The 12,587-nt window shown below is 58.0% G+C and overlaps 1 protein-coding gene across 1 annotated transcript in view; it reads right to left on the bottom strand.

Annotated features, from left to right (window-relative positions):
- Positions 1-212: 212 nt before the first annotated feature.
- Positions 213-12,587, bottom strand: part of LOC134044149 (disintegrin and metalloproteinase domain-containing protein 33-like) — a 30,414-nt gene continuing 18,039 nt past the window's right edge. Inside the window, exons 13-24 of the mRNA XM_062493238.1 lie at positions 12,234-12,323; positions 11,123-11,318; positions 10,531-10,639; positions 9,809-10,013; positions 8,732-8,809; positions 7,587-7,695; positions 7,178-7,328; positions 4,175-4,268; positions 2,900-3,148; positions 1,976-2,139; positions 1,693-1,710; positions 213-1,241 (exon numbers count right to left, since the gene is read on the bottom strand). Coding sequence (XP_062349222.1) covers positions 1,193-1,241; positions 1,693-1,710; positions 1,976-2,139; positions 2,900-3,148; positions 4,175-4,268; positions 7,178-7,328; positions 7,587-7,695; positions 8,732-8,809; positions 9,809-10,013; positions 10,531-10,639; positions 11,123-11,318; positions 12,234-12,323 — 1,512 coding nt within the window. The 3' untranslated portion in view covers positions 213-1,192. The remainder of the gene's footprint in view (positions 1,242-1,692; positions 1,711-1,975; positions 2,140-2,899; positions 3,149-4,174; positions 4,269-7,177; positions 7,329-7,586; positions 7,696-8,731; positions 8,810-9,808; positions 10,014-10,530; positions 10,640-11,122; positions 11,319-12,233; positions 12,324-12,587) is intronic.

Consider the following 12,587-nt stretch of genomic DNA (forward strand, 5'->3'; position numbering starts at 1 on the left):
GGATGGGATCACCTGGTGTAGCCGACAGGTCACACACAGCTGGATCCCAGGTTTAGGGATCCCTGGGATCTGTTTGCTCTGCTGTGGTCATGGTCCTGGAGATTCCCTGGAGTCTGAAAGTTCAGGGGACAGGGAGCAAGAAAAGAGCCAGAGGAGCCAGGGGACTTTAAATTTAAAGTCTTTGTTGTCACTTCAGACCCTGATTGAGCTGCAGGTCAAGTCACAGGAAAGTGGCACAAACTGTGCAGGTCAACAGCACCTGGGATGGAGGGTTGGGAGGCCTTTCCAAGAATCCCTTTGTCAAACCTCACAACAGCCCTGTGAGGTAGGAAACGCCCCTGAGGGGGGACTGAGGCACAGAGAAATTCAGCCAAGGCTTCGGACGAGCCAAGGACACGGGCAGGAGCTCTCCTGCTCTTGTTCCCTTGGGCAGTGGAGCATGAGCGGCTCCCGGAGCCACTGCTGGCCTTGGCCCAGGAGCAGGGAGCAGAACATGTTGTGGGGGCTCCCGAGCCCCTCAAAGCACCCTGGGAAGAGGCTGCCACCGGCACTTGGGGCATTCAGACATTCCCAGACAGTTTCTCCTTCCAGGTGACCCCAGGACCATCACTGCTTTTCCTTGTGCAATGGGACAGGAGGTCAGGAGGAGCCTGAGAACTTGGATCCTTCATGGAAATGTCCCAGCACTGTGTGGCCCAGTCCAAACTGGGCACCACGTTTCTGTCATGGCAAACGTCTCCCCGAGATGATGCCAGCGTGGCTGGGGGCTCACCAGGCCTGGAGGAGGAGGAGGAGGAGGAGGTAGCTATGAGGACATCACACTGTCACCAGCGTCTCCCTTCGGTGGGGATGTTCACTTGCCCCGGGTCACTCTGTCCCAGCCCGTGTGCAATGTCAAAAGGAACTAAAGCTGGGAGGAAAGGTGGCCAGGAAGAAGTGCCAAGAGCTGTGGTGGGATCTCCATCATGGAAACCCCACCTGCAACCAAGCCCTGGCTGAGCTGTGGTGTCAATGTCCCCTGTCCACCCCCACCACCACAGTTTGTGTGCCGAGTACAAATTCTGTCTTACAAAAATAGTCCTCTGGTATCAAAAGGGTTACTAAAACAAGAGGAACGGGAGAGCCCTGTGGCCACAGCAGTGCAAATCAGGAGAGCCAGCCCAGCAAGAGTGGGTCAGGTGTCCTGGGATTGTCACTTCTTTGAGAAGGAGGTGGATTGGACTTTGATGGCTGGGACTGGCCTGGAGCAAGGGAAGAGAGAAAAGAGACAAAGGTTGGAGTGCAGGCACCCGACATCCCCCATTCCCCACGTCAGGAATTCCTCTGTGGACACGGCCCCAGGTCTGGGGTCAGAGTGGATCCCTTGAGGCTCCCCTGTCCCACACCCAGAGGATTCAGCAGTGCAGAAGGGTTGGGAGCAGGAGACAGACCCCCAGTTCCACCCCTTGCTGTGGGCAGAAATGGCACCCACTTGATCAGATTGTTCAGACCCCCATCCAACTTGGCCTGGAACAATTTCCGAACCGGAAAACCCACATCCTCCATTCCCTGGGACACAGGAGCCCCATCCCAGCTGGGACATGTCCTGCTCATCCAGGAGCCCCTGGGAAAGTGGGCTGGTCCCCATTTCCCAGCCCAGTGCTTACCCAAGGGCCACCCCACCACAGGGGGCTGTAAACATTCTCTACTCACCTCTGAGGTGGCGTCGGTCTGCAGGGAGGGAAGATGAGAGAGCATCAGCAGCCGTCCCTTCACTCCCAATCCCCCCGCACAGCCCCAGCAGCTCCTGCCAGGCACTCCCAGGGTGGCACTTCCCTTATCCTGCCACCTTGCACCTCCCAGCCTTGGCCGCCGTTTGCCCGTCCCGGCCAGGCCAAGGGTGTCACTCCAGCCCTTTGGGATGTCCCCCCCACGAGGTCCCCCAGTGCCACCGGCTGGACCAGCTGTGGGGGACACCCAGCTCCTCCCCACTCACTTGAACGGCCTCGTGGGGTGGCTCGAGCCACTTGTCCCCAACACCTTGAAGTTGGAAGGAGGGACCATGACCAGCAGGGTCTGTCCGTGTGCAGGAGGCAGCTCCTTGGCCAGGAGGGGACTGCCCGGCAGCGGCCGGCGCGGGGCTTGGAGCTTTGGGACCACCTGGGACCACAAAGGGCATGGGGAGAGACAAAACCCTCAGAGGAACATCCAGGGAGCTCCTGCAAACCTCCCTCCCCCTGCAGAGCTGGGGTCCCTCAAAGCACAGAACAACGCCCGAAAAAACTTGAAGGGTCCTCAGCTCTAAGGGCTTCCTGCAGTTCCAGCCCCAGCCCAAAGCCAGCCCAAACCCAGCCTAGACCCAGCCTAGCCCCAGCCCAAACCCAGCCCCAGCCCAGCCCCAGCCCAAACCCAAACCCAAACCCAGCCAGCCCCAGCCTAGACCCAGCCCAAACCCAGCCCAGCCCCAGCCCAAACCCAACCCAAACCCAGCCCAAACCCAACCCAAACCCAGCCCAGACCCAGCCCAGACCCAACCCAAACCCAGCCCAGACCCAGCCCAGACCCAACCCAAACCCAGCCCAGACCCAACCCAAACCCAACCCCAACCCAAACCCAGCCCAGACCCAAACCCAAACCCAAACCCAGCCCAGACCCAAACCCAAACCCAGCCCAGACCCAACCCAAGCCTAGACCCAGCCCAAACCCAGCCCAATCCCAGCCCAGCCCAAGCCCAGTCCCAGTCCCACTCCAAGCCCAGACCCAGCCCAAACCCAAACCCAAACCCAAACCCAAACCCAAACCCAAACCCAAACCCAGCCCAGTCCCAGTCCCAGTCCCAGTCCCAGTCCCAGTCCCAGCCCAACCCAAAGATGGGGTTCCCGGGGCTGCAGGGGGAGCAGGGCCAGGCAGGGCTGCTCACCTGTGGGGTTCTCACGGGGCTGCAGGGAAGAGGCTTCCTCGGAGGTGGGAGCTTGGCCTGGGAGGTGCTGGCTTTGGGGGGGACCAGAGGTGATCTGCTGGCTGGGGGAGGGGGCCTGGTGGGTTTGGAGTCTCTGGGACGGGGGGGGATGGGATGGGCAGCCGGGCGGAGGGGGTGGACAACGTTGATGGGCTGAGATCCAGGTGGGGCAGCGCTGGGTTTGGGGAGGAACGCGGTCCCTGAGCCCTGCTGCATTGGGGAGAAAAGAGAATTGGGGACAAGGTCCTCGAGTTAAGCTTTCCTGGGCACTGAACAGCACATGTCCCCTGTTTTCCTGGGCACTGAACCTCACGTGTCCCCTGTTTTCCTGGGCACTGAAATGCACATGTCCTCTCCAGGCCTGGGCTCTAGGGAGCTGCAGGAGGAATCCTGCAGCCACCACTTTCACCATCCCACCCAGGAGCTGCAGCGTGGTGTTCAGTGGTGAACCTGGCAGTGTCGATGGTTGGATTTGATGATCTTAGATATGGACATTAGAGGGCATTTCTGACCCTCCTGACTCTGGGGTTCTTTGTTTGCTCCTCACCAACACTGTGAGAACACACAGGGATGAGAAAGGTGCTGGAGATCCAGACCAGGGTCAGCTCTGGTGAATCCACACCAGATTTCCAGCAGAGGGGAGACATCATCCAAGAAAACCTGAATTCTTCCTAAATTCAGGCCTGGTGCTCAAAAGCACCAGTGAAGGCTAAAAGTTAAGAATTCACTGAAGTGTGGTACAGGATAAATAAAAGAACTTCTGGAAAATGAGGGGGAAACCAAATGAAGGAAGAACCAAACCTGCAGAAGCTAAGAGCAAAAGAGAAGGAAGAACAGGACGCCATAAATCAAACTACAAAGCCAAAGACCAACTTGGTTTCAAGTCTGGGCTCATTAACACCATTAACATTAAACCACACCCCCCCACACTCCACTACAGGCTGTGATCATCCCTCACTCCCATCTATCCCTTTCCCATATGGGGATTTTCCCAGTGGAGGCTCCTGGTGATCACCAGGGGAGCTTGAGCTAAACAAACTCAGTTTTAGGAGGGATGGGCGCACCTGGCCATGGGCTCAGTGCAGACATGAGGCTTGCCCAGGTCCTGGGAGCAGATGTGATGTCCACAGGCTTCACATCCCAGCAGGGAAAACAAACCTGGCAGCTGAGTTACCACTGCTTGTGGTATCACTACATTTGTTGAGTTATCACTGCCCTTAGTGAGCTGTCACTGACCTTGGTGGGGTGGCTGGAGGCTGAAATGTTCCTCAGGATGAAAGCAGCTTTGGGATGGGCACTGCTTGACTTCCGACCGGTGGATTTGTTCCTGCTGGGGATTAGGGCCATGGCAACATAGAGCAACCAGGTGAGCACCAACTGCCTCAAAAACATTGCCCAGCAGCTCCAGTCTCAATTAACAGCTCATTAACAGCCAGCTCTCACTGCTGGGGAGCAGGGAAGGTCAGTGTGTGTGAAAGGGATGGTCAGTGTGTGATGGACAGTGTGTGATGGACAGTGGGTGATGGTCAGTGTGTGATGGTCAGTGTGTGTGACAGGGATGGTCAGTGTGTGATGGACAGTGGGTGATGGTCAGTGTGTGATGGACAGGGATGGTCAGTGTGTGATGGACAGTGTGTGATGGACAGTGGGTGATGGTCAGTGTGTGTGACAGGGATGGACAGTGTGTGATGGACAGTGGGTGATGGTCAGTGTGTGATGGACAGGGATGGTCAGTGTGTGATGGACAGTGTGTGATGGACAGTGGGTGATGGTCAGTGTGTGTGACAGGGATGGACAGTGTGTGATGGACAGTGGGTGATGGTCAGTGTGTGTGACAGGGATGGTCAGTGTGTGATGGACAGTGTGTGATGGTCAGTGTGTGTGACAGGGATGGTCAGTGTGTGATGGTCAGTGGGTGATGGACAGTGTGTGTGACAGGGATGGTCAGTGTGTGATGGTCAGTGGGTGATGGTCAGTGTGTGATGGACAGTGTGTGATGGTCAGTGTGTGTGACAGGGATGGTCAGTGTGTGATGGTCAGTGTGTGATGGTCAGTGGGTGATGGTCAGTGTGTGATGGACAGTGTGTGTGACAGGGATGGTCAGTGTGTGATGGACAGTGTGTGATGGTCAGTGTGTGATGGTCAGTGTGTGATGGACAGGGATGGTCAGTGTGTGATGGTCAGTGGGTGATGGTCAGTGTGTGATGGACAGTGTGTGATGGACAGGGATGGTCAGTGTGTGATGGACAGTGTGTGATGGACAGTGTGTGTGACAGGGATGGACAGTGTGTGATGGTCAGTGGGTGATGGACAGTGTGTGATGGTCAGTGTGTGATGGACAGGGATGGTCAGTGTGTGATGGACAGTGTGTGATGGACAGTGTGTGATGGACAGTGGGTGATGGTCAGTGTGTATGACAGGGATGGACAGTGTGTGATGGACAGTGGGTGATGGACAGTGGGTGATGGTCAGTGTGTGTGACAGGGATGGTCAGTGTGTGATGGACAGTGTGTGATGGACAGTGGGTGATGGTCAGTGTGTGTGACAGGGATGGTCAGTGTGTGATGGACAGTGGGTGATGGTCAGTGTGTGTGACAGGGATGGTCAGTGTGTGATGGTCAGTGGGTGATGGACAGTGTGTGATGGACAGTGTGTGTGACAGGGATGGTCAGTGTGTGATGGACAGTGTGTGATGGTCAGTGTGTGATGGACAGTGTGTGATGGACAGTGGGTGATGGTCAGTGTGTGTGACAGGGATGGTCAGTGTGTGATGGACAGTGTGTGATGGTCAGTGTGTGATGGTCAGTGTGTGATGGACAGGGATGGTCAGTGTGTGATGGTCAGTGTGTGATGGTCAGTGTGTGATGGACAGGGATGGTCAGTGTGTGATGGTCAGTGTGTGATGGACAGTGTGTGATGGACAGGGATGGTCAGTGTGTGATGGACAGTGGGTGATGGTCAGTGTGTGTGACAGGGATGGTCAGTGTGTGATGGACAGTGGGTGATGGTCAGTGTGTGTGACAGGGATGGTCAGTGTGTGATGGACAGTGTGTGATGGTCAGTGTGTGATGGACAGTGTGTGATGGACAGTGTGTGATGGACAGTGGGTGATGGTCAGTGTGTATGACAGGGATGGACAGTGTGTGATGGACAGTGGGTGATGGACAGTGGGTGATGGTCAGTGTGTGTGACAGGGATGGTCAGTGTGTGATGGACAGTGGGTGATGGACAGTGGGTGATGGTCAGTGTGTGTGACAGGGATGGTCAGTGTGTGATGGACAGTGTGTGATGGACAGTGTGTGATGGACAGTGTGTGTGACAGGGATGGTCAGTGTGTGATGGACAGTGGGTGATGGTCAGTGTGTGTGACAGGGATGGTCAGTGTGTGATGGACAGTGGGTGATGGACAGTGGGTGATGGTCAGTGTGTGTGACAGGGATGGTCAGTGTGTGATGGACAGTGGGTGATGGTCAGTGTGTGTGACAGGGATGGTCAGTGTGTGATGGACAGTGGGTGATGGTCAGTGTGTGTGACAGGGATGGTCAGTGTGTGATGGACAGTGGGTGATGGTCAGTGTGTGTGACAGGGATGGTCAGTGTGTGATGGTCAGTGGGTGATGGACAGTGTGTGATGGACAGTGTGTGTGACAGGGATGGTCAGTGTGTGATGGACAGTGGGTGATGGTCAGTGTGTGTGACAGGGATGGTCAGTGTGTGATGGACAGTGGGTGATGGTCAGTGTGTGTGACAGGGATGGTCAGTGTGTGATGGACAGTGTGTGATGGTCAGTGTGTGATGGACAGTGTGTGATGGACAGTGGGTGATGGTCAGTGTGTGTGACAGGGATGGTCAGTGTGTGATGGACAGTGTGTGATGGTCAGTGTGTGATGGTCAGTGTGTGATGGACAGGGATGGTCAGTGTGTGATGGTCAGTGTGTGATGGTCAGTGTGTGATGGACAGGGATGGTCAGTGTGTGATGGACAGCCCACATGGAATGAGAATTCTCCTTGACACCAGGCCACCTTCACCACTCCCTGGAATTGTCCTGTCCAGAGAACCATTCCTGTCCTGGGCTCAGGGAATTGCTGGGCTTTGGATTTCCCTGGACAAAGCTGTTCAGACTCCAGACCAGAGCAGGGTCTGTGCAGCACCAGCTCCCCACGCCCCTGCCAGGCTGGGTGAAACATTCCCATTTCCCACGGGGTGCTCAGCAGAGGGGGTTTGGGGTGCCCCACACACCTGCAGGCCCTGTGGCTCCTGTGCCTCGTCTCCTTGATCCACCTGTTGAGGAGGGAGTTCTCCCGCTGGGACCAGTAGTAGATGCTCAGCATCAGGGCAGGCAGGAGGAACAGGGAGATGACAACAAGGGCGATCAGGATGGACTCGTGCTCTGGCAGGGCAAGCACAGGGACCAGTGAGGGGCTGGAACAGCCACCAGCCTCTGGCCTCACTCTGTGCAAGTGGTGACCCCATCTGCCCGTTCCTGGTCACCCCAGCTGGAGCCACCCCTGCTGGGCACCCCTCCAGGAAGGGAACAGGCCCTCAGTGGTCATGGGCACAGACTATGGGGCTACCTGAACAGGTCCCACCCAGCCCTCCCCTGGCACCCCTGCAGCCCTGGGGGCACTGGGGACAAGCTGGGACTCACTGTGGCTCTGCACGGGGCCACTGTCCACGCTGCCCCCCAGGCCTGGCTTCTCACAGAACGGGGGGGCCCAGCCGGGGTCACAGTGACAGTTTTTGTTGCTGTTGCAGACCTGGGGACAGAGGAGAGGGTTGGACACCACCAGGGATGTGTGGGAGCGATGGTCCATGGTGGCAGAAGTCTGGGATGAAGAAGCTTCACTCCTGAGAATGGACATCACAGAATCCTGGGACGGTTCGGGTTGGAAGAGACCTCAAATCCCACCCAGTGCCACCCCTGCCATGGGCAGGGACACCTCCCACTGTCCCAGGCTGCTCCCAGCCCCAGTGTCCAACCTGGCCTTGGACACTGCCAGGGATCCAGGGGCAGCCACAGCTGCTCTGGACACCCTGTGCCAGGGCCTGCCACCCTGCCAGGGAACAATTCCTGCCCAAGATCCTATCTACATCTCTTCTTTCAGTCTGAAGCCATTCCCCCTGGTCCTGTCACTCCCTGCCCACATAAAAAGTCACTCTCTCTCTTTTTTGTGAGCCCCTTTTAGTGCTGGAGGGTGCCACAAGGTCTCCCCAGAACCTTTTCTTCTCCAGCCCTGAGAGCCTCAGCCATGCTGTGCAGAATGAAAGGGGAGCTGTGGATGTTCTACCTGTCCCAAAAGAGTACATCAGATGTTTTACGTGTCATAACCCAGCAGGAATTCCCACAGCAGTTTCTGTTGCCTCACCTGACAAAGCCCTGCTCTCCACAGAGCTCAAGTCCTGGAACCTTTCAGCTTTGGAGAACAGTGTCTTCTCCCATTCCTGAACCATTTCCCTGCCTTTCTGCTGCCCCAGTTCTCTTTCCAACTCTTGTTTTGTTCTCAGGGGGACCAGGCACCTGCTCTGAGCTCCAAACACTTCCCAGCTCCAATCAGACCCTACTCCAAGTTCTGCAGGTGGTGGTCCTTACGCCACCACCAATCTTCTTCCCCTCCCTGGGACACGGCTGAGCCAAGATCCCAGCCCAGCCCCACCCGCAGCTGACACATGGGACAGGTCTGAAAGGCAGAAACCCACTGGGTCACAGGGCCCCTCCCTGCAGGACGCGTTTGCTTGGGCTCAAAACCCTGCAGCTCCCGGCAGGAACGGCCTGCAGGTGCTGGGAGGGCTCACCCCATGGCCGTGGCAGCGGGACACGCACTTCTCCAGCTCAAACAGAGACGCGTTCTGGCACCGGCGGTCCTTGCACACCTGGGAGGGACACGAGGGCTCGGGTCAGAGAAGGACCCGGGACAGGATGGCACCGTGGGGTTCTCCAAAGGATCTGACTGCTGCAAGATGCAGGGTGGTGAAATTGCTTTGCTCCAGCCCATGGATTTCACTCCCATTCCCTTTCTGGGATGGCTCAGCAGAGCCCAGCCAGCACTCCCAGCCCTCCACACACAGCCCCCCTGCCAGCTCCTGGGGAAACCACTTCCCACTCGGCCCTAAAACCCAGGCCCTGGCCAAAATAAACAATGCTGGATTTCAAAACTGGCCATATTTCCTCATGAAAATGTCACCGTTTTGGCCTCCCCGGTGAAAATTTCAGTGTTCAAATGCCAAACAGAGAAAGCTGTGTCTGCACAGCCAACTCTCTCTGGAACACATCCCTCCTTCCATGTCCTCCACCAGCCTCTGCCCTCTCTCAGCTCAGCTGACCCCCTCTAAAGAGCAGATGCAGGGTACTCGGACATGCAGGGGCTGCAGAGACCAGTGCCCAGTTAGCCCTGGATTTGTCACGTTTATTCCTGGCAGAGATCTGTTTCCTCTGGGAAACAATCCCTTCATAGGGGGAAGCCTCATCCATCAAATCCTGGGGCAATTCCCGCTGGGTCTGCTCCACTCTGAACTGATTTGGTGAAGAAGCTTGGAGGGCAGATAGAACAATTTGGTGACCTAAACATGACTGAGTATTTGGGGATGCCCACAAATGTCCCAGGTGAGAAGAATCTGGTGGCCTACAAACACCTGGTGAGGTGTCACTGAGGCAATGCCTGCAGGTGTGGAAGGAACCACATCCCAGGCCTGGCTGTGGCACAAGAAGAGCCCTGTGCACCCCGGGGCTGGGTCAGAGCCCAGAAGTGGTGATCTGCAGGACAGCCACCCCAGGAAGGGACACTCACCACCTCAGGAAGGGACACTCACCACCTCAGGAAGGGACACTCACCATCCCAGGAAGGGACACTCACCCCAGGAAGGGACACTCACCATCCCATCTCCACACTTGGTGCCTGTCAGGACCAGCCCAGGGTCAGACAGGTCCTCCTGGTCGTCCTTGGCACTGTAGACAAAGGTGCCCCGGCACGTGACCTCACGGCCCTTGAAGCGGATCGTGGTGTCGATGGACACCGTGTTGGTCCCCTGAGGCTTCTTGGCAGAGCTCTGGCACTGGATCTTCCCACACATGGCATCCCTGGAGTGGGCACAGCCGAGGGGAGCTGGGACCCCTCGCCCTCCCAGCCCCACCATCCCACTCCTGTGGGATCGTCCCCACTGGATTTACGGCCACGCTGGAAGGGCTCAGCAGGTTAAGTCATGGACAGCACAGAAATGGTGGAGGAAACAGCCAGGGGGAGGGAGAGGCTCCAACATCCCTGGAATCACTGGGAATACCAGAGAGCACACACATTCCCTAAAATGCATCTCCATGAACTGGCTTTGATTTTCCATCAGGCTGGGCTGGGAGGTGCTGGTGGTGGGACACTGGAATCACCCAAGGATCCCTTGGGTTGAGACAGACCTCGACATCACCAAGTCCAACCTCCCAGAGCGATGGGGACAGAGCCCAGGAAGGACCTGGTGGCTTCCTGGGCTACAAAACAGGGCTGCCTCAAGGGCTGGTGCCCCAGGCTGAGGTGCTCCAGTCCTTGGCAGGGGTGGCAGGGGCAGGGTGGCTGCGGGAGGGGTCACAGGGCCAGCGCTGCACCCACCTCTTGTCACACTTGACGTAGCGGCCCTGGCTGTCCTTGCCGCAGTTGCCGTAGGTGTTCCCAGCCATGTTCACGTCCTGGAAACAGGCGTCGGGCGCTGGCCACGCTTCTGCACACAGGGAAAAGTCCTGGGAATGCAGGCTGCAGCCAGGAATCCCCAGAGCAGCAGCTGGGTGCTCATGGAGGGGCTGGCACAGGGTGCCCAGAGCAGCCGTGGCTGCCCCTGGATCCCTGGCACTGCCCAAGGCCAGGTTGGACATTGGGGCATCATGGAAAGGTCTCCCGAGAGCTGCTGCTGTGGGTGCCAGGCCAAGGACAAGAGGGACAAAATTCCCTTTTTTTCTGGAGTCTTGTGAAGGATTTTCTTCATTGAATGGTTTGGGCTGGAAGGGATCTTAAAGCCCACCCGGTTCTACCCCACGCCATGACAGGGACACCTCCCACTATCCCAGGTGGCTCCAAACCCCAGTGTCCAGCCTGGCCTGGAGCACTGCCAGGGATCCAGGGGTACCCCCAGTCCCGGGGGGCATGGGGACCCCAAGAGCTGCTGCTGCTGTGGGGGGGGGGAGGCAGGCAGGGCTGCAGGGCTGACCTGGCCCCCAGAGCTGCACACACTGCTGCTGGTGGGTCATGCACATGCCGGTGCTGCAGTAGGCGTGTCCGTGTGCACACTCTGAGCCATCCAGCAGGTACACGTTGGCCGGGCAGTACGGCGAGGCACCGGTGCAGAATTCCGGCAGGTCACAGGATCCCGCGGCCTCCCGGCACAGCGTCCCGGCCACCTTCAGCTGCAGGGGACAGGGGGGTGTCAGCACCCAGCCAAGGGGACAGGGAGGTGTCAGCACACAGCCAAGGGACAGGAGAGTGACAGCACACAGCCAGGGGACAGGGGGGTGTCAGCACACAGCCAGGGGACAGGGGAGTGACAGTGCACAGCCAGGGGACAGGGGAGTGTCAGCACACAGCCAGGGGACAGGGGAGTGACAGTGCACAGCCAGGGGACAGGGGAGTGTCAGTGCACAGCCAGGGGACAGGAGAGTGACAGTGCACAGCCAGGGGACAGGGGGGTGTCAGTACACAGCCAGGGGACAGGAGAGTGTCAGTACACAGCCAGGGGACAGGGGAGTGTCAGTGCACAGCCAGGGGACAGGGGAGTGACAGTACACAGCCAGGGTTCAGCTCCTGGCACAGCTGGAACAGCTGGCAGGGTACAGGGACACATTCCTCAGCTGGACCTCAGCCACAAAGCTACCAGAGGGAATTCTCCTGGAGAGGGAGGCTGGGAAAGGGCCTGGAGGGACAGGACACAGGAAATGGCTCCCACTGCCAGAGGGCAGGGCAGGGTGAGATTTTGGGCAGGAATTGTTCCCTGGCAGGGTGTGAGGCCCTGGTACAGGGTGCCCAGAGCAGCTGTGGCTGCCCCTGGATCCCTGAGTGCCCAAGGTCAGGTTGGACATTGGGGCTGGGATCACCTGGGACAGGGGGAGGTGTCCCTGCCATGGCAGGAGTGGCACTGGATGGGATTTGAGGTCCCTTCCCACCCAGCCCATCCCAGGAATCTCCTGCAGACACAGTGAGTCCTGCTCATCGGTCACAGGGACTGTGACCTTACGGACAAGCAGCACAGCAGTGCCAAGGAAATGGCAGGGCGGGGTCTCCACCTCATCCCATGGGCACGGGGTGGGCACAGGGTGGGGTCTCACCTTGCAGCTGTGGCAGCAGTCACCGTGGGCACACTGGGCCCCCTCCTTGAGCGTGCAGTTGTGAGCATTGCAGCAGGGGTTGGTGCATTCCTGCGTGGAGAGGACAACTCCATGGGCAATGGTTCCATCCCTTCCCCTGCACTGCCCCCAGCCCCTTCCCCACCCATCACGGCATTGCCCTTCTCATCCTGCAGCGGGGGAAACTGAGGCACGGAGGGCATGAGGAGGGACTGAGCACTCAAGGGAAAAGGCAAGGAGAAAGTCAGGACTGGGATAAATGGATTCAGGAAAGTGGGACTGGGAAAAACCCTTGGGATGGAGCCCCTGTGGTGACAGCCAGCCCTTCCCTTGGAA

This window comes from Cinclus cinclus, chromosome 5, assembly GCF_963662255.1.
Source record: "Cinclus cinclus chromosome 5, bCinCin1.1, whole genome shotgun sequence".
Taxonomy (NCBI): Eukaryota; Metazoa; Chordata; class Aves; order Passeriformes; family Cinclidae; genus Cinclus; species Cinclus cinclus.